At 39.3% G+C, this 27,314-nt stretch overlaps 1 protein-coding gene across 1 annotated transcript in view; it reads left to right on the top strand.

Annotated features, from left to right (window-relative positions):
- The window catches only part of ccdc175 (coiled-coil domain containing 175), a 77,311-nt gene that overhangs the window by 38,010 nt on the left and 11,987 nt on the right, over positions 1 to 27,314 (top strand). Inside the window, exons 6-14 of the mRNA XM_048537131.2 lie at positions 1,848 to 1,970; positions 5,364 to 5,473; positions 6,352 to 6,433; positions 12,943 to 13,079; positions 14,342 to 14,452; positions 15,891 to 15,962; positions 18,005 to 18,140; positions 20,630 to 20,761; positions 21,421 to 21,559. Coding sequence (XP_048393088.2) covers positions 1,848 to 1,970; positions 5,364 to 5,473; positions 6,352 to 6,433; positions 12,943 to 13,079; positions 14,342 to 14,452; positions 15,891 to 15,962; positions 18,005 to 18,140; positions 20,630 to 20,761; positions 21,421 to 21,559 — 1,042 coding nt within the window. The remainder of the gene's footprint in view (positions 1 to 1,847; positions 1,971 to 5,363; positions 5,474 to 6,351; positions 6,434 to 12,942; positions 13,080 to 14,341; positions 14,453 to 15,890; positions 15,963 to 18,004; positions 18,141 to 20,629; positions 20,762 to 21,420; positions 21,560 to 27,314) is intronic.

The following is a 27,314-nucleotide window of genomic DNA, read 5'->3' as shown; positions in this document are numbered from 1 at the left end:
TCTTGCTATGAAGGCCAACATACCATTTAACTTCTTTATCTACATGCTTATCTTCACCTAGTAGTTTGTGAGGTCACCCAGGTCTTGTTGCACATTCCTGTGTTTCGATTTATAGCCATTCAGGTAATTGGCTTCCTGTTTTGCTGTCAAAGTGGATAACCTCGCATTTATCTGCGTTGTATTGCATCTGCCTTGTCCATCACTCAACTTGCCCAAATCATACTGAAGCAACTCTGCATCTTCCTCACAGCTTGCTCTCCCAACCAGCTTTGTGTCACCTGCAAATTTGGAGACATTATATTTAGTTCTCTCATCAAAATCATTAAGATGTATATTATGAATAGCTGGGATCCTAAAACTAATCTCTACGGTACCCCACTAGTCACTGCCTACCATTTGGAAAAGGACCCGATTCATTCCTATATTATGTTTCTTACCTGCCAACCAATTTTCTATCCATCTCGGTACACTGACCACAAGCTTTAATTTTACATGCTCTGATGTAAGAGTTTGTCGAAAGCCTTCTCAAAGTCCAAGTGAACAACATTCACTGGTTTCCCATCATCAACTCTGCTAGTTATAATCTCAAAGAATTCCAGTAGATTTGTCAAGCACAATTTCCCTTTCACTAATCTACACTAACCCTGTCCTATCCTGCTATGTTTTTCCAAGTGCTCTGCTTTTTACAATGGACTCCAGCATTTTTCTCAATACTGACGTCAGGCTGACTGATCTAAAATTCCCAATTTTCTTTAAAGCTTTCTTTTCAAATGGAGGGGTTATAAGGTTGTAATAAAATTCTTTATCGTGTTTCCAATGCTGATTTGTTTACATGCCCAAGATTCTATGTTAAAAGAATGAAAGCTTTTGTCATTGATAAAATAAATGCCTGTATGTGAATGGTACTTTGTGATGGTAAGATAAACATTATTTTCTTTTCCTAAAGAGGATTTTCAAAGTGTGTTTGCTTATATTCTCAGTTGCATGAACATTTCATACACCAGCTAGTGGCTATAGGTTCTGTACATACTGGATACTGAACCAAATAGGTGTGGATGTTGCATCATTGCTTGGGGGTAATGCAAACGGTGAGAAAATGTTGGAGCAGGCATTTGGAATGAAAGGGGGCATGAGAGTGGGCGAGGTATTTGGTCTGAAGGGGCAAGAGGAATATGAGGTGAAAGAGAAGGACTCAATGATGGGAGAAGGCATTCATAGGACATCTCAAACTTAACTGTCAAAAGCTAATCAGACTTTACAGCAAGCATCCCTCAAAATTCATGGACCGACGCTGTTGATGTTCCTACAAGCTTCAGGAACCTACCCTATACAAAAAAATCCATGGGAATGAAAATTTGAGCTCCAAGCAGGGATTGAAATTGTGAAACGAATGCCATTTTAATCATAGGTAAAGAATCATGGCAGATCATGTTCCAAACAAAAATGAAGATATCGGGAAGTGGAGCTGAAATTTTAAAATGCAACACCTCCAATTTCATTCTTCTAACAGGGTTTTCTTCAGTGTCAGAAGATAAAAATTCAGCCTATGGTGAGTTTAGTTCATTTATTGGCCCCAGTTATGTGCACTAATTTCCATCAATTTTATTGAAATTTGTAGGAAAGTTGGTAAACATGGCCAACAGAATAAGTCTCAAAATGGAAGCATCTAACTGCTTGATCCTCTCTACAGAGGAATATTAAGGCTGGCTTTGTAGGTCAAAATCTCCAGAGGAGAGATTTTTGTTTGCTTGAGTATAGATGTTACTTGAACTTAGTTTTCAACAAAATGGTTAAACTCAGCATGGTTGTTATAAACAGAATGTTTGGATTTTCTTTTATTATTTTAGCTTGAAAATGTTCAACTTCTGATTCAGAATCAGAACGCAGCAACTGTTGAGAAGAGAAGAAAACTTGATGAGATGAATATGGAACTGCAAAAATTGAATGATAACTTGACATACCAGGAAAAGGTAAGATTTACAGTTACACTAAACATCACAGTGAAAAAGCAAAGCATTGTAGATGCTAGAAACCTTAATCTGAAATCTTAACAGAGAATGCTGGCAGCTTTCACATTAAAATTAAAAAGAAACAAAAGTGAGTGGGCAGAGGTAATGATCCGAAATTGTTGAACTCCATGCCATATCTGAAAGGCTGTGAAGTCCCCAATGAAAGATGAGGTGCTATTCCTCAGGCTCATATTGAACTTCATTGGAATGGTAAGTGGCAAAGTTCAGAATTGAAATGAGAGGAGAACTTTGCACAGGAGACTAGAAGCTTGGCTTCATGCATGAGAACTGAATCAAAGTGTAGCTCACCTCCACTACGTATCTCTAGTCGGAACTATTTCTCTGATGTTTTGATACAGATTATCAAATGTCAACAAAATAATTGTAGCTGGAATATTTTGAAATGATAATATCTCAAGCTATCAATCATTGGTTTATTGTTGGCATGTACCTATGAAATTAGAGAGTTTGATAGCAGCAGGGAAGAAGCAGTTCTTGAATCAATCTTACATATATACAAATAAAATACACAAAATGCTGATATTTGAATTGAATCATTTGGCCTCAGCTTCAGACACTTGTAGTTATGAACCTACCATGAAGTTGCATATTTTTCGATATTTTACATTTGAATAATGTGCTTGTAACACAACATTTCTCCATGTTTAATGTATGAAGAATGCATACTGATTTGGACTATTTTTCTGTTGTAACTTCTATGCATATATTGTGTCTTTTTCATGCAAAGTATTTCAAAATGTATCAGATTAATTTTTGATTCTTTTTACACCCCAGCTATTGATTGGACTAATAAGCACACGGAGTTTGGGGTCATGAATTGGGATGCAAAGAACATTGGTTAGCAGACAGGAAACAGCAAGTATAAATAAATTGGCCTTTGTTTGAATGACCGGCAGTGACTAATGAGATACTGCAGAGAGCGGTACTATTCCAATATATGTTAATAATTTAGATGATGGAACTAAATATAATATCTCAAAATTTGTAGTTGACACAAAGCTGAGTAGAAGGATGAGCTGTGAGGAGGATGCAGAGATATCGTAGTGTCATTTGGACAGGCTGGAGGAATGAGCAAATATATGGTAGACGACATAGTGGATAAAAGTGAGGTTATCCACTTTGGCAGCAAACATTGCAGAGTATTATAACTGAAAGAACATATGGCTTTAGTAGAAATTCTTACCTTTGTTGTTATGCTTTTTAATTTAGCCCCAACTGCTCATACTTCTGATGCCAAACATCTTACCTCGTCCTAATTATTGTCATTTGGTATGTGCATGATCACAACTGGATTCTTCCTCTCCTATTTACATTCCTCTCCAGTCTTGAGTAGTTATCCTGAGTCCTGGAACCAGGAAAGCAACACAGTCTCAAAAACAGAAATTGGTGGAAAGGCTCAGCAAGTCTGACAGCATCAGCGGAGGAAAATCAGTGTTAACATTTCAGGTCAAGTGACCCTGAAGCATTCCAGTGCCTAAAGCTTTGCATCTCACTTGGTGATACTGAGTTGACCTTTGAGTCACAGACACTTATTGCAGAGTTGTTTGCTTTGGATTACACTAGCATAACACATACTGCAGCCACAACATATCACCTGCCCAGTATTCTTCATTACATTTTAATTAGCTATTTCAAAACTTTAATTAATGTATTTAGTTCTGCATGTGTTTGTTCTATCTATCCTTAATTCAGATACAATAAATAAGAATCACTCACTAGTCAGTCATCAACCTGGTTCGCTTCAATGTTACACCTCAATTTTTGTTGCATTTCTGAATCTGCACTGTTCTGCTCACACTTGACAGCTTCAAAGCTTTTCTGCTAACAATGCTGAAGTATCTCACTTTTTACTTTTCTGAAGACTTTCTTTTTACCCCCAATTCCCATTGACTTAAATTTTGCTACCTCTCCTTAATGCCACAATCTGATGGTGAAGTAATTGACTGAACAGGACATAACTGGACAATTTTACCCATTGTCGGCAAGAGGTTATGGTGCATAACTAAACTGTTCGATGCTATTGAAATGTTGTCAGGACCCAATAGCGTTTGCTACGTTTAGTTCATTAAGCCATTTCTTAATGTCATGTGAAGTGAATCAAGTTGGCTGCAGGCTGGCATCTGGGAAGGAGACTGACATGGATTATCCATTTGCCACCTTTTGTCTTAAGATGCAAATCACGTGTTAGTTATAACGGAGGACTGAAACATGGTGTTTTAGAGGGAACCAGCTCTTGGGGATACAGAAAACGGAAAGAAGGAGACCGTGATAGCAAGGTGTAGAGCTGGATGAACACAGCAGGCCGAGGAGCAGGAAAGCTAATGCTTTGGACCTAGATCCTTAATCAGAAAATAGAGACAATGTTTGTTAGCTTCATGCTGGAGGTGGCAGAAATGGTCAGGGGTGATCCTGTGAATATAGAAGCTGATGAGTGCAAACTGAAGGTACGAAGAGACCTAGTATCGTTCCATGAGTGAGGGAAAGTGTTGCAAGCAGAAGTAGGGGAATTGAGACAAACATGGTCTTGCCAACCATGATGCAGCTGAATGCTCATTAAACAGAGGAAAAGTATATCATAAGTGCTGGTGTGGAGGTTTCAAAGTAAAAAATGGTTGCTGTGAAGATGAAGGGCCTTGGAGAATTTGCAGGAAGTTGGCTGTGAGGAAGCGTTGGCCGAGAGTTGTGGTAATGGCTTTCATGAATATTCAGTCATAGCTTATCTGCAGAAATGAAGATTCATCTTGTTAATTAATCCTGACTGGCCACTACTGTCGAAATTTTTAAAATTGAGCAAGAAACATCACAATGTATTACAAATATCATTTATTGCTGATTAGATGACAACAGCTTTCAGGCATGTGTTTTATTTCTGTAAGAATAAAGATGTATGTATTTTTAGTATTAAAAAAAATGTATAATTATAAGATCTTTCATGTCAGAAAATATCCACAAATATGGGTATGAGACTGAAAACTGATGTTACTAAGCGTGAACTTGGGAGCAGTGTAGAAGTGTAGTACACTGTGCTGTGTAGAAGCTTTTGAAGGTGATGAAGCACGCTGAAAGAGTATTGAGCAAGGTCAAGGTAATTAAAGGCTTTCGTACCAGTGATAGAGCAGATGTAAGGGAGAATCCAGTTTAATCTAAATTCAAAAGTGAAGAACAGCGAACTGAAAAGATGGGCTGAAAGCTGTAATTTAAACTCTTTTTTTCGAGAATAGGTTCATACTCATTAGAATGATTAATTTCATATTTATATTTCCATTTGTATTTGATAGAATAACTTTAATTTAAATCACTGAGATGAACTGTACAATCTCCCACTTTTTGCAGGTGAATGAAAATCTGGAAATGCAAATAAAAAATTTGGATAAGAATGAACTCAATCTTCAAACAAATTACAGTGAAGATTTGGAACTAGCTGAACAACTAAATGCTCAGAAGTAATAATACAGAGCCATTACGTGAAGTATTATTAGAAAGTTCATTATGGAATGATACTGATGCTTGCACAAAGTTAGTCATAGCTGAAAGTTTTTTGTTGCTGGGGATGGAGTGAAATGGATTTGTGACCAAAAGAAGGATGAGGAAGGGATGGTGAGGGATGAGAAAGTGAGAGAACATGGGAGGGTGGAGAATTAAGGGTAGGATGTTGGAGAGAGGAGATAAGGGTGAAGAGTAATGTTCTTTCTAAACTACATGACTATGAAGGTTCTCACACAAGTTTTCCCTTTACCTTGCTCATGTGAATAAGCCCACAAAAGGGATTGCTAGCTAAAATAAATTTCTGAGGGACTCCAGAACAGAATTTGGAGGGTGCATTCCTGGGGAGTCGAATTGAGAGGTGAGGGTGGAGAGGCAAGAGTTGGTTTCTTAGGAGGAAGAGGTAGGAAGGAAATATGATCATGCTTGCTTCAGTCTGGGGAGAAATTCGAATGTTGCAATTTTAATCCCAAAACACGTCTGAAATTATAAGGGACGGATTCCTGGAACTTCCACGTCTAATTAGGAACAGTTTTGTTTTAATGTTATAAAAGATAACTGCTTTTTTATTTGAATCAAAGTTTGCACGCTTTGTATCGATCCAATCTCGAGCATACAGTGATTAATCGTCTAATGTTATTCCTTCTTAGCTCTTATAAAGGCTATAGGATTTGCTACTTAAGACATGACTGTGTTTTATGTAAGTTCAGTATAAGTTCTATATAATTAAATCATTATGTGGGGTAATTTAATTGTCCACCTTTTGTAAATGTTATTAACTTTATTGTTACCTAAATAATTTTTGAGGTATGTTGCTTATGTATTTTATTTTCAATAGGCAGTACATTACTAAGGAACTAAATAACCTACTGGAAATTATAAGAGAAGAAGCTGAAATTCTGCACAGACAGATCTTAAAGGTTAAAACTTTTGATTAATTAGAATAAATAGCTGAAATTCTCCAATTAAGAATGTTTAGGATTAAGTTCTTTCTGAATTTCAGAATTTTATGGTTTATCAATGACATGAGAATGCATAAACGTAAATGTCTGAACTGGAAAACACTAAAAATATTTACCTGAAACATTAAAAAGCTGTTCTTTTTTCCAAGAAGTAATAATTAAAATTGTTTGATACTCTCCTTGGATAACTGGATCATATCTTTCATGCTTCTGTCTGAGTATTGCCCTAATATGATGCTTTGATCTGCTTGAAATATTTCCAGACCTCTGGTGTTTCCAAGCAGGCGTCAGAACTAAAGAGATTCCATTGTATTTTGATAGCATCAATATTATTCCATACTTCTGAGATTAAAACAAAATTCTGAAATTACAACGGGTAACACTTGGCAATACTTTCTTCCATCAGTATTTGAAACAATAAACAATTTAAAGTTTTAGCTGGAGACTCAGGTTTGAGGGAGAGAAAAGTGCAACTGACCTTATCCAAAGAGCCTCTGGATCAAAATTAGGCAGCTAAGTGATGAGTGACGCTGGTCTATTTTTTTAACTGGAATTCCAAAGCTCGACCAAGAAATCTTCATTGCTTGGCATTGATGGCAAATCAACATCTGGCTTCTCCAACACTGAGTGCCATGGCAGAGGACATGGCTGTGCCAGGACACCACCAGCTAAACTCCCAGTTGGAGGAACAGTCACAAAATATATGTTTTGTGGGATTTCTGGGATTGAGGTTCACAGAGTTGGGGTGGGGGGGGGAGGTCAGAGTGGTGATTTGACCCTGAAGCCATCCTGCTTGTCCCTCAACCATGCACAATTTAATGCCAATCAAGGGAACCTCCTGTCCTTCCCCTAATTGATAGCTACCCACATTGGTTCACATGTGGTTCCAACCAAAGCTGAAGGAATTGTAGCCTAGGCAGGTTGAAGCTCTTAAGTGGTTGTTAATTGACCACATAAGGTCCTTAACTGGTAGCACATTGGGAATGGCTACCACAGACCTTGCTGCCCAGAATTTAATTTCTGAGGATGAGTATAGAGCATGAGTATATTTCCAGTGCCAACCCACCCAAATATCTGCCCTTCCTGCTACTTTGCAGGAAGAAAATTTCTGGACTCTTTGTCAGACCTATTAAACGCTATTCAAAACGTTCACTTCTTCCTTTCACTTCAAGACAGACCATTGTACATTTCCAACATTCTTAGTTTCTGTTTACTTACATTGGTCAGGACGTCAGTTGGTTCATAATTTCTATTTGATATACTAATCTTTGAAGTCCGAAATGTGCGATAAATCTAGCTTGACTTCCCTTTTCTCAATAGAATTCTAATACAAAATTGTATTTGGCCACTTTCAAACAGAAACACTAAAGAATGATTGAGAAAGGAAGAACCAAAACTGAACAAAAATAATAAAACATGAATAGAAAGAAACTGATATATTTGTTTACATCAGCACCTAAAACAACCTAAACAATCTGAAACACATCGCCTTACACAGGTTGTCCATATATTTTTGCGGGATGTGGTATTTGATCAGGTTCCTATTATCTTACTTGGCCTACCGCATTATTCTTCGAGATTTTCCTTCTCCTCCATGATAGAGGCTTATAAAAATATGCTTCCAAGACAATGTTATTCCTCTTCCCAAGAAGCTCTCAACATAAGTATGAGGCTGAAAATTTCCCAAAAATCTCACATCGATGGAAGCATTGAGAATTGATTCAAGGCCTCTGTTTACAGAATGCCAGAAAGAAATACAAAAAGTTCTCTTTCTCAGGTACAGAAATTTGATAAATCCTTCAGATGCAGAAACCTCCACTTGCTTCCAAGTCTGAAGGAGGATCACTGGACCTGAAACATTAACTCTTGCTTTCTCTTCACAGATGCTGCTAGATCTGCTGAGTTTTTCCAGCAATTTCTGATTTTGTAACTTCCAGTTGCTCCCTGCTATAGTTGAAATGGCAGGACTGCATCTGAAATTTACCTTGAATACTCTAAATATAAAAAAAAACCACATCACTGAGTTTTAACAATCTAAATAAATCAACTGACTGGAAATTCAAGTCGGAAGATCGTAATAAGAGGTAAAAGTGCAAACAAATTTTAGGATGTAAAGCTTTCAAATTAAATGTTCGAATTATACCAAAATTTTAATTTTATATATTCAGTTAAATGAATAATGCCTTGCACAAATTTTGTACCCTGTAGAAAAGTATGAGGCAATAGTGATTGCCCTTGATATTAAGGCATTATTTGAACTGTATCAACACTAAGGTATCCTAGCAAAATTGAAGTAAAAGCGAACAAAGCAAAAACCCATCCATTGATTGGAGTCATACTCACACAGACGAAGAAGCTCATGGTTATTGAAGACCAATTATCTCAACCCTTGACATTGCTGCATGAATTCCTCAGGATAATATCTAAGCCTTCAGCTTTGTCATCAATGACGTTTCCAGTCTCCCCTCCTCTTTTTCCACAATCCTCACCTTGTCTCAACCAAATCATAAGGTCAGAAAGTAGGCATAATCACCATCCTTTGCATGTACAACAGGATCTGGACAGCACAGTGGCTTGAGCTGATAAGTGGATCTTGGCATTCATGCTACAATGACCATCTTCAATCAGAAGGAATCCTCCTCCTCCTCCTCTTGATATTCAACAGCATTACCATCACTGAATCCCCATTGTCAGAATTCAGGGATTTCCATTGACCATAAAATTAACTGGTGAGTCATATAAACACTGGCTTAAGAAAAAAGGTCAGAGACTGAGAATTCTGCAAGAAATAAATTACCTACAGCTCCCTAAACCTGTCCATCTAAAAGGCTCAAGTCAAGTGTGTGATGTAATATGCTACACTTGCTTGGATGAGTGCAGCTTCAACAATACCGAAGAAGGTTGATGCCAGATGAAACGACCAAATCACTTGGTCTAAACTAAATAAAAACCGAAAGAACTGCAGGTGCTGTAAATCAGGATCAAAAACAAAGCTGCTGGAAAAGCTCAGCAGGCCTGGCAGCATCTGTGAAGGAAAACACAGAATTAATGTTTCGGGTCTGGTGACTCTTCCTCAGAACTCAGCACTCTCCTGGCATCCTAAGCTGACATTGACCTTTAAACTTGCCACTTGTAGGCTGCCATCTGTAATTCTTTACATGTCAGAGTACACCAGCTGACTGCACGACTTGGGGGTCTAGTTTGTCTACCCCAATAGTTCCATGCAATGAAAGAACTTTCAGACAGAATGTATTGCTCTGTATTTCTGAAGGAGCCCTGTCACAAATGTGCAACTCTCTATTTGTATCAAAGAAAAAAAGAGGTGGTGTGATAATTTGCATAAGAACCTACTCGTAGTATCTCTCAGCTCAACAATATCCTCACTTGAACAGAATATCCTTTATTGTCATGTGTATTCAATATAAAATACAGTGAAAAGTGTGTACTGTTGCCGTACAAAGCTGCCATTCACACTAACTTGATTCACTTGCCTTAAGTTCCGGCATTCGAAGCATTGCAGTCCCACTTGCATTTCAGTTAATTGTTCCACAAAATGTGAAATTGTGAACACTCTATAAACACTCTTCTTTCTGTTCTGGCTGATATTTAAAAACATAATTTGTGCTGATTCACTGAAAGTTTGACCATTTTGCTTTTAGCAAAGCACAAATCACGGCCCCTATTGGTGTGGAAATGTTTTATATTCTTCTCACATTTTGGAGAAAGTCTTCATCTCCCTCAGCTATTTATCAGGTTTCTGCAACCAGTGGAAGAGGGGATTAACTCTCCTTAAGATTACCACTTCCATGTCAATGTCAGGGAGAACAAACAGACTGATGTTACAAACAGAAGCATCTACCAGTACTACCTTGTCATTGAAGAAGTGTATACCTGTAAGCAGCAGGTTTTTGAAAGATAATGATGAACATCTTGACCAGCATTATTTGAAGTTTCTTTGTTAATTAGGACTGGGGAAAGACCAAATTTAAGATAACAAAGTGTGGAGCTGGATGAACACAGCAGGCCAAGCAGCATCTTAGGAGCAGAAAAACTGATGTTTCGGGCCTAGACCCTTCATCAGAAAAGGGGGATGGGGAGCGGGTTCTGAAATAAATAGGGAGAGGGGGGAGGCGGATCAAAGATGGATAGAGGAGAAGATAGGTGGAGAGGAGACAGACAAGTTAAAGGGGCGGGGATGGACCCAGTAGGAGTGAGTGTAGGTGGGAAGGTAGGGAGGGGATAGGCTATTCTGGGGAGGACGGACAGGTCAAGGGGGCGGGATGAGGTTAGTGGGTAGGAAATGGAGGTGCGGCTTGAGGTGGGAGGAGGGGATAGGTGAGAGGAAGAACAGGTTGGGGGGGGGGATGAGCTGGGCTGCTTTTGGGATGCAGTTGGGGGAGGGGAGATTTTGAAGCTTGTGAAATCCACATTGATACCATTGGGCTGCAGGGTTCACAAGTGGAATATGAGTTGCTGTTCCTGCAGCCTTCGGGTGGCATTATTGTGGCACTGCAGGAGGCCCATGATGGACATGTCATCTGAGGAATGGGAGGGAGATTTGAAATGGTTCGCGACCAGGAGGTGCAGCTGTTTATTGCGAACCAAATGTAGGTGTTCTGCAAAGCGGTCCCCAGGCCTCCGCTTGGTTTCCCCTACGTAGAGGAGGCCACAACGGGTACAGCAGATGCAGTATACGACATTGGCAGATGTGCAGATGAACATCTGCTTGATTTGGAAAGTCTTCTTGGGGCCTGGGATGGGGGTGAGGGAGGAGGTGTGGGGGCAAGTGTAGCACTTCCTGTGGTTGCAGGGGAAAGTGCCGGATGTGATGAGGTTGGAGGGGAGTGTGGAGCGGACAAGGGAGTCAGCCCAGCTCGTCCCTGCCTCCCTAACCTGTTCTTCCTCAGACCTATCCCCTCCTCTCACCTCATGCCGCACCTCCATTTCCTACCTACTAACCTCATCCCGCCCCCTTGACCTGTCCGTCCTCCCCGGATTGACCTATCCCCTCCCTACCTCCCCACCTACACTCACCTGTACTGGCTCCATCCCCGCCCCTTTAACTTGTCTGTCTCCTCTCCACCTATCTTCTCCTCTATCCATCTTTGATCCGCCTCCCCCTCTCTCCCTATTTATTTTAGAACCATCCCCCTTTTCTGATGAAGGATCTAAGCCCGAAACGTCAGCTTTTGTGCTCCTAAGATGCTGCTTGGCCTGCTGTGTTCATCTAGCTCCATACCTTGTTATCTCGGATTCTCCAGCATCTGCAGTTCCCATTATCTCAAAGACCAAATTTAAATGTCTCCGTTAGCATTCTTTTTATGGGAGCTTTGGCTGATGGAACTGAACACATTTGGGCTACTCAGTTAGGTGGATGCCTCAATAACTCTGAAAATCGATTGGCATCTAGTCCTTGAATTTTGTAGAGCCACTTTTGTGATAGTTGGGGTTTTATCTCCAGCCTCAGCATCCCATTTAACCAATCAGTCAAGAATCCCATGTCCTATCCCACTGTTTAGAACACTAGCACACTGCATCCAGACTGAGGCTCTGCCTAGTTAATATAAATGTTTAATGAGGCCAGTATATGCTGGAACTCCAATTGCATTTGAGACAAAATTCCTGAAATGTTTTATTTAAACTTTATAACAGGTGTTTTTACAGACTGCTGATCAGCAAATCATAATACTTATGATGCTTAAAATCATCACTTATGTACAATTTAAACTTGACAAGCATGTGAAAATAAATTTTGGATGTAACTCCACCAAAACTCCACTCTGTTCATATCCCCAGTAAGATCTATTATTTTCTCTGAGCAACGCTCTCCTCTCCTGAGTAAATGTTGTGGTACAGTTTGATAGCTCCGAGCTACCCTCGAATGCTTTTCTGATTACTCATATGCTGGCCCTAAGTTCAAATGAATTGTTTGACACTGAGCACACATGAAACTTAGCAAAGGTCATAGATAATATGGTGGCTTGGAGTTCTGCTCATGTTCTCAACCTGGCCATTTAACACTGGAATTTGAAGACATTTGTAGTGACCCACCTTCAGTGCATTTTTGCTTGAGATCTCCCCTATTTATATGACTCAGTTACTCATATGATATGTTCACTAACACATAAATTGCAAAATTCTAAGTATTTCTCTTTGGAATAAAACATATCTGCACCAGTTTATGATACAACACCAAGTTTAGCATTTTTGGAAAAGATAAAATCTAGCTCATATTTTTAATGTTTATTTGAATCCTAAGCAGCCATTTTTATTCTTGAGGAATTAAGAAGTTTGTTATTCTTTTAACTGGACTGATGAGATTGTATCCTGACATTTGCTATATTTTTTATTATCAGAATAATTAAACAGAAAACCTTATTTCAAAACAATGCATAATTTTGTCAGTTTTTTTAAAACCCAATGATGTTCCTTTGTTATCCTTCCTAATAGTATGATATTTTCTACAGGCGAAAAAGAATAAAGCAGATGCTCAGATGCTAAATGAGGAACTTTTACAAACAAGTGATTCACGTCATGATGCATTGAAGAAAGCAAAGGAATATGAATTAGAAACAAAAGCTAATCTTCAGAATATGAAACAACGGTAAGTTTGTGTAGCATCATAATCCTTGACAGAATCTTAAATTTTATTTAAAAAGTGCTTGTTACAAGATCCAAGAACTGTCAATTGTGCCTCAGTTGATTGCACTCTCATCCTGTGAGTGGTGTCTGTGTTCAAGTCTCACCCCTAGGACTTAAACACAAAAACCAAGGTCGACACTTCAGGACAATGCAGAAGGAGTGAAATGTTCTCTTGTGTGTGAGATATTAAACCAGGGCTTACTTGCCTGTTCAGCTTGGTATCAATGATCCAGTGCACTAATCTGAATGGGCAGAAGTTAGCTCAGTTGGCTGGAAGCTGTTTTGCGATGCAGAGTGATGCCAACAGCATGGGATCAATTCACACAGCTGCTGAGGTTACCATGAAGGGCCCTCCCCCTCCCCCCTCCCCCTCCCCCTCCCCCCTCCCCTCACCTGAGGTGTGATGATCCTCAGATTAAATTACCACCAGTCTTCTCTCTGATGAGAAACGAGTCTACAGTCTGGTTAGACTGTGGAGACATTACCCTTACTTTACTGTTATGAAGCAGAACAACAGAATTATTCTGTGTGTCCTGAGCAATATTTATCCCCCATTGAGCATTACAAAGCTACATTATCCATTTATTATTACATTACAGCAAACTTTCACAATAACAAATTGCAGCTATCGCATTTTGACATTACAAAATGATTCTTCAAAAGGTGTTTCATTGACTGCGTGTACCATTTTGAGATGTCCAGTGGATATGAAAATCTTTGTAGAAACGCAGGCCTTTCTTTCAAATCAGATTATACTCTAGGTGAAATAGTATAGTTCCCTTAGTAATGCGTACAAGAACCTGTACAGAACACAGCAAACACTTGTATGTACTGGAAGCTATATATTAATTTACAGGCCCCTGTTCTTCGCAGGCATAAAGAACATATATGCATTATGGGCCTATTTTAACTTTTAAAAAAATCAGTCAATTTCTCGGGACAATGCATTGACCTGCTTTATTCAAAATTTAAATAAAGCTGAGCAGTTAACTGTCAGTTATCATCAAAAATGTGCATTTTCTAAAGCAATATCAGAGTCTATTTCCCAACCAGTCAAAACTCTGCTTTCAAACAGTATAAATGTTGTTTTCCTTTTATGCTGGCATGTCCTACGAATAATCCTGTTGAGTACCAGACAAAAAGTTTTGACAGTATGTGTTCTTTTCCAGCAATACCCAATAATTTGCACTAAAGTATTGTTTTATATCTTTCTTTATATTCCAGGTTAGATGTAGTAAAAGATTTGCTTGCTGTGAAAGAAGAACATGTGTCACAGATAAGAAAGCAAAACCAAGAATTTGAAGAAGAGATACTGTCTCTTCAAGAGAAGCACAAGTAAGATAATGTACTGAATAACAGTAGGATAAATCGTTATTAAATATTCTGTATTTACCTGAATTAAATAGAAATGAGTGTTGTTCTGCACATTTAATATACATTGAATTTCTGTTTGAATCCATAGTTCTGCAAAAATCAAACACGTAATTTTCTTAAATTTGCTTATATACATAGAGCCTGAAGTGACCTGAGAGATACTACAAGACTTTACTGATCCTTTGAATAGGAAGAGGAAAATGGGCAAACATTTCTTGCCACCTCCATTTACTGGGACATTAGTCAGTCATAATCATTGTTGTTAGACCCACTAGCCCTCATCTTTCACCCACCAAACCTCAGTGCCCCAAATTCACTCCATACTCCTCATTACTCCAATAGCCCTTCCAATCTCTCATGCCGTTTCCATGCTCTTTCACTGTCAGTGCACATGATACACAACCAGCATTCCCTCTGTTTGTATTTACACTGTGTGGACTTCTGAGGTCCATGTGCAGCAGTTGTTTCGATGCACTAGCACACCTGTTGGCATGTGCAGACCCTCTCAGCAACTGTACAATTGCATAACTGCAAAATAAAGAGGGAATATGGTACACAACTGAGCCTTATAACAGCAATTGTAACTCTTTAAAATTCTCATGATAAAGAGCCATTCAAAAATTCCTTGGCAAAACATTGAATTTCTAACCTTTTCATAAACCTGTCAATCAAACACAGGCACAGAAAGTCACATTACCCCTCTTAATCTTGGCCAAATAAACACACAGGCATTGATAATCTTCTACAATGAACAATCAGGAAATATATCAATCAAACAAAGTTGGTATGCTCCTTTACAATTGCATAAACAGACCATTATTGGGCTGAGCTTATTAGAGTTCTTGGAGCTAAGCCAAACATTCATAATGAATTCATCTGGTAACTGTATAAACATTTGAATTTCTTAGTCTTTTACATCAGTTCCCCGGCAACAGTCTCAAGTCCTCCACTTGGAGGTGATAGCCTGGTGGCATTATCCCTGGATTGTTAATCCAGAGACCAGATAATGCTCTAGGGACCTGGGATCGAAACTCACCACGGAAGATGGTGGAAGAACTGCCATCCTTACCTGGTGTGGTCTACATGTGACTTCAGACCCCCAGCAATGTGGTTGACTCTTAACTGCCTTCTGGGCAATAAGGGGTGGACAATAAATATAAATAGCCAGCAACACACTCATCCCATGAATAAATTTTTTAAAACTTATCAAAACCCCAAAGATGAAAATTTCCTTTTGATTTCATTCGCATTCCATTCTATTTGTAAATTGTCTAAACTTGATGCAGCATTTAAATCATTAACTATTTTGATAATGTATTGGAAATAATCTGACATGACATACTTTTTTAATAGTTACAATGAATGTTCAATGAAGTATTAAAAATTAATTTTGATTTAGGGATAATATGGAGTTTCTACATGGGGAGTTCCAAAAATACATGCACAAGTTTGATAAAGAAGAACAACTACGGTAAGGTTTAGAAACACGGGGGCTCCAAACTACCTGCACATTGACTTTGGCTGGGTGAGGAGACCTATCAGATTTCACTTCTATACCAATACAACACCTCCACCCCACTGGATCTAGACTTTCTTCTGCACATCATATGGGAAGAAGCAAAGAGAGAAACTAAAATGCCCTTTGCGATATTTCTTACCTGAAAGTTCCTGGAAATGGGAAAATCCCATGATGTGAAAACTGTGGACAGGAACTACTCCATCCAGATTGCCATGGGGGTGATATAGAAACATTGGGCATCATAAGTGGCCCAGTGAAACCCCACTTCACAATATGGAGAATCATGATGCACCCACCACAGGCACAGCTCTGGCAATCAGGACTAGTGATGCTGTGGACCAGGATCAAAGGTTAACAACAGCTCTGTCCGATTCAGGGCATGACATTGAACCTGATCTTCCTGGCTATAGTTTAGACAAAAGATGATCTTATCAAAATACATGCAGTTCTGAGGGAGCTTGATAGGGTGGAGGCTTGAGGATGTTTCTCCTTGTGGTACAATTTAGAACTAAGAAGTCTGGTTTCAAAATTAAAAGGGTCAGCCATTTAACATGGAGATGTGGAGGAATTTCTTCTTCCAAAGTCATTAAGCTTTTAAATTCTACGACATATTTTTGGAAAAAGTCATCAATATTTTCATTGATCAGCAATCTTTAATCTTGAAGCCATGCAAAGAAAGCGTTAATTTCCAAGACAACACAGTGAGGGGAGGCGATGGCCTAGTGGCATTATCATTGGACTGTTAATCCAGAGACCCATGTAATGTTCTGGGGACCTGGGTTCGAATCCAGCCACGGCAGATGGTGGAATTTGAATTCAATGAAGTATCTAGAATTAGGAATCTAATGATGACTGAATCCATTGTTGATTGTTGGAAAAACCCATCTGGTTCACTAATGTCCTTTAGGGAAGGAAGGTGTCATCCTTACCTGGTCTGGCTTACATGTGACTCCAGACCCACAGCAATGCGGTTGACTCTTAGCTGCCCCTGGGCCAATTAAGGATGGACAATACATGCTGCCTGCCCAGCGATGCCCTCATCCCATGAATGAATAAAGACAAAGGAGTTGTTATATTGGGACAACAAAACGTTTTTTTTTTCCCTGAAGTAACTGATACAAATCTTTCCACACAAATGATGCACCTTGCCCTAAGTTCACCTTCCAAAGACTGGTGAGATCACAACTAATACATTTCCACTGCATCTGCATTTAGTTAAAACATTTTAATCAGGTAGCTGCAACCCCTTTTTATTGCTTCTCAGATCTTAATTCCAGGTATAAATTTAACAATTGGTAGTGTTCATTACATAAGCATTCATTACATTTTTCTCCATTTGGCAAGCTCCCAAACCTATGCTTTCTTAAACTGGAGACTCCATGGTCATTTTCAAAGAATTTGTTTTCTTAATGATTTCAAATTTTCTGGACTTCCAGTTGGCTGAGCGTTGCCTTGTTGAAAATTTGAAAACTGCTTTCTCTCATTTGCAGCCTCTTCCTTCACCATCCGTGATTTCCGCTTCTCCTGGTTGCATCCTCCTTTTCCTCACGACCCACAACGGGAGACTCAAAATCCCTTGCTGCAGCCTCCTTCTCCCACTCCTTACATCCTCCCTCTCTCACCTCTTGCAGCCTGCCTCTCCTGCCATTGCAGCTTTCCCTCCCCGCCCCCAGAGCCTGCAATCTCCCTTACTTTGCCCCCTCTGCAGCCTTCTCTCAACCCCTTTACATTTCTTTTCCTCCTCCCTCCACAACCTCCTTTCCCTCCAGCAGGTGGCCCCACAACAGATTCCCCTGCCACCTGCAGATGGAACCATCAGCCCATAACGTACCCATGGGGTTAAAAATCAGGGTGTATCTGCTTAATTGTTTATAAACTCATGTTGAGAGGGATGATAGAAAAATGTAGGTTTAATTACTTAATTTAAGGAAACTGCAATAATATAATTTCTTATTGAACAATCGCTTATATTTACCTTTATGTTTAACAAATAGAGCAGCTCTCCAAAGTAGAAAAGAATCGATCTCAAAAAGTATTATGCACATCAAAGCAACTACTGAGGATTACCTAACCCACTTGAGTATGCATATGAAGACCTTGAAGAAGAAACGTGAAGGATTGCTTCCAGAAGTATGGGATTTTTCTTTTATTTATTCATGAGCTATGGAATCTTCTGGTATTTATTGCACTTTGAGAAGGTGGTGTTGAGTCATCTTCATGATCTGTTGCAGTTCATGCAGTGAAAGTACTCCCAAAGTGCTGCTTAGTATTGAGTTCGAACATAACAACAATGCAGAATGGTGATACACTTCTGATTTATGAAGGTGCGGCACTTGGAAGTGGGCATGGGAGTGCCTGCTACCTTTATCCTTCTGGGTGGTAGAGGTAATTTCTTTAGGAGTTATTGTAATATCTCTTGTAGGTGATATAGATCACAGATAAAGATGGAGCCACACTCAGCCAGACAAGTTGAAAAGATTCCATTGTCTGCCTGACTTGTGTTAACTGTGGATGACAGAAAGGTTTTGGGGAGTCCATAGAGGAGTATACTGCTGCCGAAAACTCAATCCCATCCACAAGAGTCAGGTAGCTATTACAACTATGTTGCTGGTCAGTGGTAACCCTAATGATGTTAAATAAGAATTAGGACGATGGTGATAATGTTTAATGTCAAGAAAAGGTGTTTTGGCACTTTCTTATTGGAGATGTTCATTGCTTGGCATTTGTGGTGCAAATATTATTGCCACTTATTTGGCTTGAACATTATTTAGCTTGAACATTATTTAGATCTTGTTGCATGCATGAAAGGACTACTCCATTACCTGAAGACTTGTGAATTAAACTGAGATAACGAGGTGTAGAGCTGGATGAACACAGCAGGCCGAGGAGCAGGAAAGCTGACGTTTCAGACCTAGACCGTTCTTCAGATGCTTCTCTGATACTGCTTGGCTTGCTGTGTTCATCCAGCTCTACCCCTTGTAATCTCAGATTATCCAGCATCTGCAGTTCCTACTATCTCTGAATTAAACTGAACTGAATACAATGGAATCATCAACATTTATACTCAAAATGCTGGAAATACTCAGCAAGTTGGGCAGCATTTGTGGAGATAAGTAGTGTTAGTGTTTCAGGCCTTTCTTTGCACTAGGCATGACTGAAGTCAGTGGAAATTTCTTCTTCCTTGATTCCCATTGACTTGAATTTTACTGGTGCCACATCTCTGGGATTCTGCTCTTCGCTGCACTTTTGGACCAAAACCACAATGAGCTCTGGAGCTGCATGGTCTTAGCAGAGCACAAACTGAACATTTCAGTGAGCACTTGTTGAAAAGTGCTGCTGGATAACAACACCTTCCATCAGAATATGATGATGGGGCAATAATTGGCAAAGTTGTATCTCTTCTGCTTTTTTATGGACAGATCATAGTCGATTTTTCACTTTTTCAGGAACCTGTCAGTGGTATAATTGTATTGAAATGACTAGTTAGTGCTGTGAGGGAAATGGGGGAACTGCACTATCACTGTAATCCCACTACTCCACAGGTTGTAACATAACATATAGATATTGTACTGAAGTTCCAATATGTTTATTTGTATGAGACTTAGAATGAAAAATCCCAGCAACGAGGTTTCATTGATAAAAGAAAAATGTCTATTTATTTTAAAACAAAAATGCAGAATTGATTAACATACAATTTATGTTAATGTTTATGCCTCCAAATACTCAAAAGATCCACACACTTTTCAGGAAAAAGAGAAAAACACAGATTTTTGGCCAAGATAGTTATTCTTGAAGACAAAAATGAGACCAAAGTCTATCAATGTGATGTTTTTGCATGTGTAGTTGTCACCAATTGTGCACTGTTGTGCAGTGAGAATATGGTAATATGTTACTTGGAATTAATTATCAACTTTTGCTGTAGAGTTTGCAATGGATTGAGTGATTTGGGGGTTGCAGCCTGGGCAAGCATTTAATATCCATTCCTAATTGCCCTTGAGAAGGTAGTGATGATCTGTATTCTTGAACCACAGCAGTGCATGGGATGTGGGAGAGAATTCCAGGATTTTGACCCAACAACAGTGAGGAATGGTAATAAGTCAGGATGGTGTGTGGCTTGGAGGAGAACTTACTGGCGATATTCCAATGTATACGCTGCCCTTATCCTTCTAAGGTGGTAGCAGTCACCGAGTAAGAAGATGCAATCAAGGAGCTTGACTAAGTTGCTCTGATGCATCTTGCAGTTGGTAGACAGCGCTGCCACAATAATTTAGTGGTGAATGGATGAATGTTACAGGTACTAGGTAGCGTGCCAATTAAACAAATCCTATATCTGTGATAGTGCTAAGTTCCTCGAGTGCTCATGGAGCAGTATTCAGCCAGACAAGTGGAGAAAATTCCACCGCACTCATGACTTCTACCATTATAGACAGTGGACAGGTCTTGAGGAGCCAGATGGCAAGTTACTCACCAGAGGATCCCTAACCTTTGACCTGTTCCTGTTTATAGCCATTCCAGTTCAATATTTGGTCAATAGTGCCTTACAAACATGTATCTTTGTTTAGAAGATCATTGTGGACAAAGTGATTATTTTTTAACCACTCTTTTATTCTTAACATCAGATTAAGAGAATACAGTTGGAGATTAACACATATACTGAGAAGATTGTGGCTCTTAAACAGCAACTGGCAGAAGAAAAAGCAGCATATAGCAGCAAGGAAGAACATTTGTTAGCAGAATTCAAACAACTGAAGGTAAAATATATCTTGCTTGTAATTTTAGGATGTGCTTATTGATGGCTGCTGATTGCAATTTATTTGACATATTATTCCACATATTCTAAATGGATATTTCAGTCTAGGTTTGCATACATTCACATAGCTAGCAATTTTTAGATGTTTTGAAAGTGTACATAGGATACTCAAGTATGCATCTTTAATTTTTGCTTGTTAATTAAAACAAAACAGTAATGGAAGCACACTCATACAAGCAGGGAAAGGCATGACAGACTGCAAAAACTAGCATCTGGTGTTCTTTTTAATGTTTCTCTGATTCTAAACAAATAAAAAGGAGAATTCTTATAGAATTACTATTATAGAATTATTACCTGTGACCTATCAAATGGTGAATATTTACCTGTAGAAATCAACACAAGGACGTAAGTAACTGTATATATTTAGAAACATCAAGGATCAGTAATTTGGTACTCAAGTATATCCACTGTAAATATGCCATGTTGAACATTTGAATCCAATTGGTTTTAAAAATTCAGTTGGTAATGTATTCTAAAATATCAATATTATCAATTGAAATGTAAGTTTACTATGTTCCCATTTACCTGTTTGTATACTTACATGTGCGTAAAGCACAAGCATAAGCAATGTTTGTGAACTTCTATTTCTCACTTCAAAAGAATGAAATTGAAAATTTAAATAGAACTATAAATCAGGTGAAAGAGGAACTACAGGAAAAAATATCCACCCAAAAGACTCTTGAATCCATGCTTGCTGAAGAGTCAGCAGCTTGTGATGAACTACATAAAGAACGTGAAGGTAAGGTAATTATGGCTTTTGCTAGTATCAATAATAATTCGTTTTTATTCTTTCATGGGACTGAGCATTTCTGGCAAGGGCAGCATTTGTTATCCATCCTTATTTGCCTTTGAGAAGGCAATGGTGAGTTGACTTCTTGAATCATTACAGTCCATCTAGTATAGGTACTCCCACAGTGCTGTTAGATGGGAAGTTCCAGGTTTTTGACTGAATAGCAGTGAAAGAATGTTGATACAATAAGAAGGCAAATAGGTTTAAGGAGAATCCAAAGAGATTCTACAAATATATCAAGGACAAAAGAGTAACTAGGGAGAGAGTAAGGCTCCTTAAAAATCAACTAGATCATCTATGTGTGGAATTGCAGGAGATACTGATCGAGTACTTTGCATCAGTTTTTACTGTAGAGAAGGAATTGGAAGCTTAGAGAAATAAATAGTGCTATCTTGTCCATATTAGAGGGGGAGGTGATGCTGGATGGCTTAAAATGCATAAAATTGGTTAAATCCAAGAGACCTGATCAGGTGTACACTAGAACTTTGTGGGAAGCCAGGGAAGTGATTGCTGGGTGCCTTGCTGAGATATTTGCGTCATTGGCAGTTAGTGGTAAGGTGCCATTACTTAATAAAGGCGGTCAGGAAAAGCCTGGGAAAGCCTTGGAAAGGCAAGGGCTGATTAGGGATAGCCAACGTGGCTTTGTGCATGGGAAATTGTATCTCACTAACTTGAGATTTTTGAAGAAGTGATGAAGAGGATTGAAGAAAGCGGAGTGGTAGACATTGTTTATATGGACTTCAGCAGGGTTCACATTTCAGACTGGTTAGTGAAGTTAAGTCACATGGAATCCAGGGAGAGCCATTTGGATACAGAATTGGCTTAAAGGTGGAGACAAGATGGTGGAGGGTTGTTTTTTGGATTGGAAGCCTGTGACCAGCAGTCTGCCACAAGGATCCATGCTGGGTCCACTGCTTTTTAACATTTATATAAATGAATTGGATGTGAATATAGGAGATATAGTCAGTAAGTTTGCAGATGACATCAAAATTAGTGGAGTAGTGGACAATGAGGAACGTTATTAGAGAGTATAAAGGACTTTGTGATCAGTTGGCCAATAGGTTCAGGGTTGGCAGATGGAGATTAATTTAGATAATAAGAGGTATTACATTTTGGTAAGGAAAATTAGGACAGGACTTACCATTGAGTGTATAAGATCCTGGGGAGTGTAGCTGAATGGAGAGACCTCGGGATGCCAGTTCATAGTTCCTTGAAAGTGGAGTTTCAGGCAGACAGAGCAGTGAAGACGACATTTGGTAAGCTTGCCTTTATTGGTCAGTGCAAAGAAGTTGGGGTCTGATATTAAGGCTGTACAAGACTTGGTTAAGCCACTTTTGAAATACTGCATTCATTTCTGGTCTCCTCGCTTATAGGAAAGACGTTGTGAAACTTGAAAGAGTTCATAAAAAATTTACAAGGCTGTTGCTGAAATTGGAGTGCTTAAACTATAGGGAGAGACTGAATAGGCTGGGGCCATTTTCCCTGGAACGTTAGAGGCTGAGGGGTAACCTTATAGAGGTTTATAAAATCGTGGTACACTTGGATAAGGTAAATAGCCAAGGTCTTCTTTCCCAGAGTAGGTGAGCCCAAAGCTAGAGGGCATAGGTTTAAAGTCAGAGGGGAAAACTTTAAAAGGGCCCTAAGGGGTGACTTTTTCATGCAGAGGCTCGTGTGTAGAATGAGCTGCCAGAGGAAGTGGTGGACGTTACTGCAATTGCAACACTGGAAAAGCATCTGGAAGGATACACAAATAGAAAGGGTTTGGAAGAATATGGGCCAAATGCTGGCAAATGGAACTAGATAAATTTAGGATATATGCTCAGCATGGATGTTTGGACTGAAACATCTGTTTCTGTGCTGTACATCTCTGTGACCATGACTCTAAGTCAGAATAGTGTGCTTCTTCAAAGGAAAACTTGCATATGGTATTTTTGTGCACCTGTTGCCTTTGTTCTCTGGATGGTGAAGTTTGTGAGTCAAGAAGGAGGTTTGAGTAGTTGCTGCAGTACATGTTGAATAACGTACACGCAGTTTCCACCAAATGGAGTGAATGATTTCAGGTGGTAGATGGGACACCAATCAAGTGATGCAAGAAAGAAACTGAGCATCTCCTCATGGCATTCACAGGCTTTTTCATTACTGAATATGCCACCATCAACATCCAAGGGAGTCACCATTGTCTGGAAACTGAACCAGACTCGTGTTTAAATATAGTGATACAAGAGTAGGTCAGAGACCATTTTGCAATGCCAACTCACATACTAGCTCCCCAAAATATATCCACCATTTATAACACAGAAATTAGTAACATGATAGAATATTGTACATTTACTTGGATGATTACAGCTCCAACAACACTTAAAGTTTTATACCATCTGGAAGAAAGCAGCATGCTTAATTGGCACTCTATCCACCATCTTAAACTTTCATGCTTTCCACTATCAGTGCACTGTGGCTACTTGCTTATCATCACAAAAAATATGGGAAAGAGGAGAAGATATAGCCCTTCCTGTCCACTGAGCCACTCAGTAAATTTACAGTTGATCAGATTTTAGCCTTAACTCCAAATCACCATAATCTTTGACTCCCTTGTAGTTCAAAAATCTCTAACTCAGTCTTGACTATGTTCAATGGTCCATGCTCCACTGCTTTCTGCTACAAGAAATCCAAAGATTAATGAGCATCTAAGAGAAGAAATTTCTCATTATCTCAGTCTTAAATGGAAGACCATGGTTTTTAAACTGTGCCCTCCAGATCAAAATTCCCCCATCTATCTGCATCTGTCCTGCCAAGCCCTTTCAGAACCTTGCATGTTTCACTAAAATCACCTCTCCTTCCTCAAAATTCCAATTAATGCAACCCAACCTACTCAATCATTCCTCATGAGGTAATCATTACATCCTAGGAATCAACGCAATGAACTTTGTGATTTGCTTCCAACACAAGTATCCCTTCATAGAGAGGTCAAAACTGCACACAGTCCTAAGAACATGCCTATTTTTATACTCGTACCATTACACAATGCAGTGAATTTCCAAGGCTACTTCAACAATATGTTCCAAACCCTCAAACTATTATCCCTATAAGAACAAGGGCCGCAGACAATTTCCCTTTGAAGTCATATACCATTCCTGACTACAGTATATCTTCATTCCTGTAGTTAGTGGGTGAAAATCATAGAATTCTCGAACTAACAGTTCCATATATAGTTCTTCACCACATGGACTACGATGATTTAAGAAGATGGCTCATCACTTTTCCAAGGGTATGAATTAATTAGTTGAAATTAGGTACAAACAGGTGAAGAGCATCGATTGAATAGTTAGTTGAACACACACACAATGACACGGAGGTGAGTTTAGTGGAGTCAGGAAATATTTATCTGTAAAGTTTCACTCTGTAAATACATGTATTCTCAGTAAAGGCTGCCTTTGGATGATTCTTTCACTGTTTCTTTCACATGTACATATCTAAATGTCTGTTAAATGTTATAACTGGACTCTGATCCACCACTTCCTCTGGAAGTTCATTCCACACACAAACCACTCTGTGTAAAGAAATTGTCCCTCGTGTCTTTTTTAAGCCTTTCTCCTCTCACCTTAAAAATATGCCCCCTGGTGCAGAAATCTCCCATCCTAGGTAAAAGACACCTGCCACTCACCTTATTTATACCCCTCATTACTTCATAAACCTCTATAAGGTCATCTCTCAAGCTCTTACACTCCAGTGAAAGAAGTCCCAGCCAATCCAAGCTCACCTTATAATTCAATCCTCTAGTCCCGGCAACATCCTAGTGAACCTCTCCTGAAATTTCTCCAGCTCAGTAATTTCTTTCCTATAACAGGGAGACAGAACTGGACACTATGCTCCAGAAGTCCTGTACATCCTTAATATGTTGTCTGAACTCCTACACTCCTACACATGTCTGAGCAATGAAAGCAAGCATGTTAAACACCTTCTTAACTACCCTATCTTTATGTGATGCAGACTTTAAAACTGAATCCCTAGATGTCTATGTTCTGCAACACTGACCAAGGACCTATTTTTAATTGTATAAGTCTTGCCTTTGTTTGTTTTACCAAAATACAATATCTCACATGTATCCAAATTAAACTTCATTTGCTACTCTTCAGCCCATAAACCCAGTTGATCAAGATCTATATTGTAATATTAGATAACCTTCTTCACAGTCTGCTATACTACCAATCTTTATGTCATCTATAAACTTACCATACCTTCAATATTCTCATCTAAGTCATTTATAGAAATTACAAACAAAAATGGACCCAGTGCCAATCCTCAAACCAGTGGTTGCAATCCTCCAATCAGAAAGACAATCCTCCACCATCACACTCTCTTTCCTGCCATTGAGCCAATTTGCATCCAAATGGCAAGCTCACCCTGAATCCCATGTGATCCAACTTTACTAATTAGTCTACCATGTTGAACCTTGTCAAAGGCTTTACTGAAGTCCAAGTAAACAATGTTTACCACTATGTGCTCATCAATCTTCTTGGTTACTTCCTCAAAGAAAATTAATCGAGTTTGATGACTTCCCTTGCATTAAAGCATGCTGACCATCCCTAATCATTCCTTGCCTCTCCAAATGCATATAAATCGTATTTTTCAGAATCACTTCCAACAACTTACGCACCACCAAAAGTTAGACTCTCAGTTCTATAATTCCCAAGCTTATCCTTACATCCCTTCTTAAACAAAGGCACAATATCAGTCACTCTCCAGTCATTTGACACCCCACCCATATTTATAGAACATGGAACGGAGGACAGTACAGCACTGTACAGGCCCTTCGGCCCACAATGTTGTGCTGACCTATTATCCTAATCTAAGATCAAACTACCCCGCAGACTCTACATTTTACTATCATCCATGTGCCTATCTGAAAGTCACATAAATGTCCCTGATGTACCTGATTTCACCACCTCCACCAGCAGCTCATTCCATGCGACCATCACTCTCTGTGTAAAGAACCTACCTCTGACATCTCCCCTATATAATCGTCCAATCATCTTAAAATTTATGCCTCCTTGTAATAGTCATTTCCACACTGGGAAAAAGTCTCTGGGTATCCACTCTATCTATGCCTCTCATCATCTTGTACATTTCTATCACGTCACCGCTCGTCTTTCTTCGCTCCAATGAGAAAAGCCCTAACACCCTCAACCTTTCCTCATAAGACCTGCCCTTCAGTCCAGCAGCATCCTGATAAAACTCTGCACTCTCTCTGAAGCTTCCACATCCTTCCTATAATGAGGTGACCAGAACCGAACACAATATTCCAAGTGTGGTCTAATCGGGGTTTTATAGAGCTGCAGCATAACCTTGCGGCTCTTATACTTAATTTTCCTGCCACTGTCCCTGATCGGCCCTCCCCTCACTCTGGCCATCCCCTTGTTCCTCACGTAAGTACAGAATGCCTTCGGGTTTTCCTTAATCCTACCTGCCAAGGCTTTTACATGCCCCTGTCAAGCTCTCCTAATTTGAGGGGAGGCAATGGCCTAGTGGTATTATTGCTGGACTTTTAATCTGGGGACCTGGGTTCAAATCCCATCATAGCAGATGGTGGAATTTGAATTCAATAAATAGCTGGAATTAAGAGTCTAATGATAACCATGAATTGATTTGTTGATTGTCGGAAAAACCCATCTGGTTCACTAATGTCCTTTAGGGAAGAAAACTGCCA

The sequence above is a fragment of the Stegostoma tigrinum genome, chromosome 10 (assembly GCF_030684315.1).
Source record: "Stegostoma tigrinum isolate sSteTig4 chromosome 10, sSteTig4.hap1, whole genome shotgun sequence".
NCBI lineage: Eukaryota > Metazoa > Chordata > Chondrichthyes > Orectolobiformes > Stegostomatidae > Stegostoma > Stegostoma tigrinum.
Note: the sequence above shows the minus strand (reverse complement) of the source record. Positions and strands in the feature narration are given on the sequence as shown.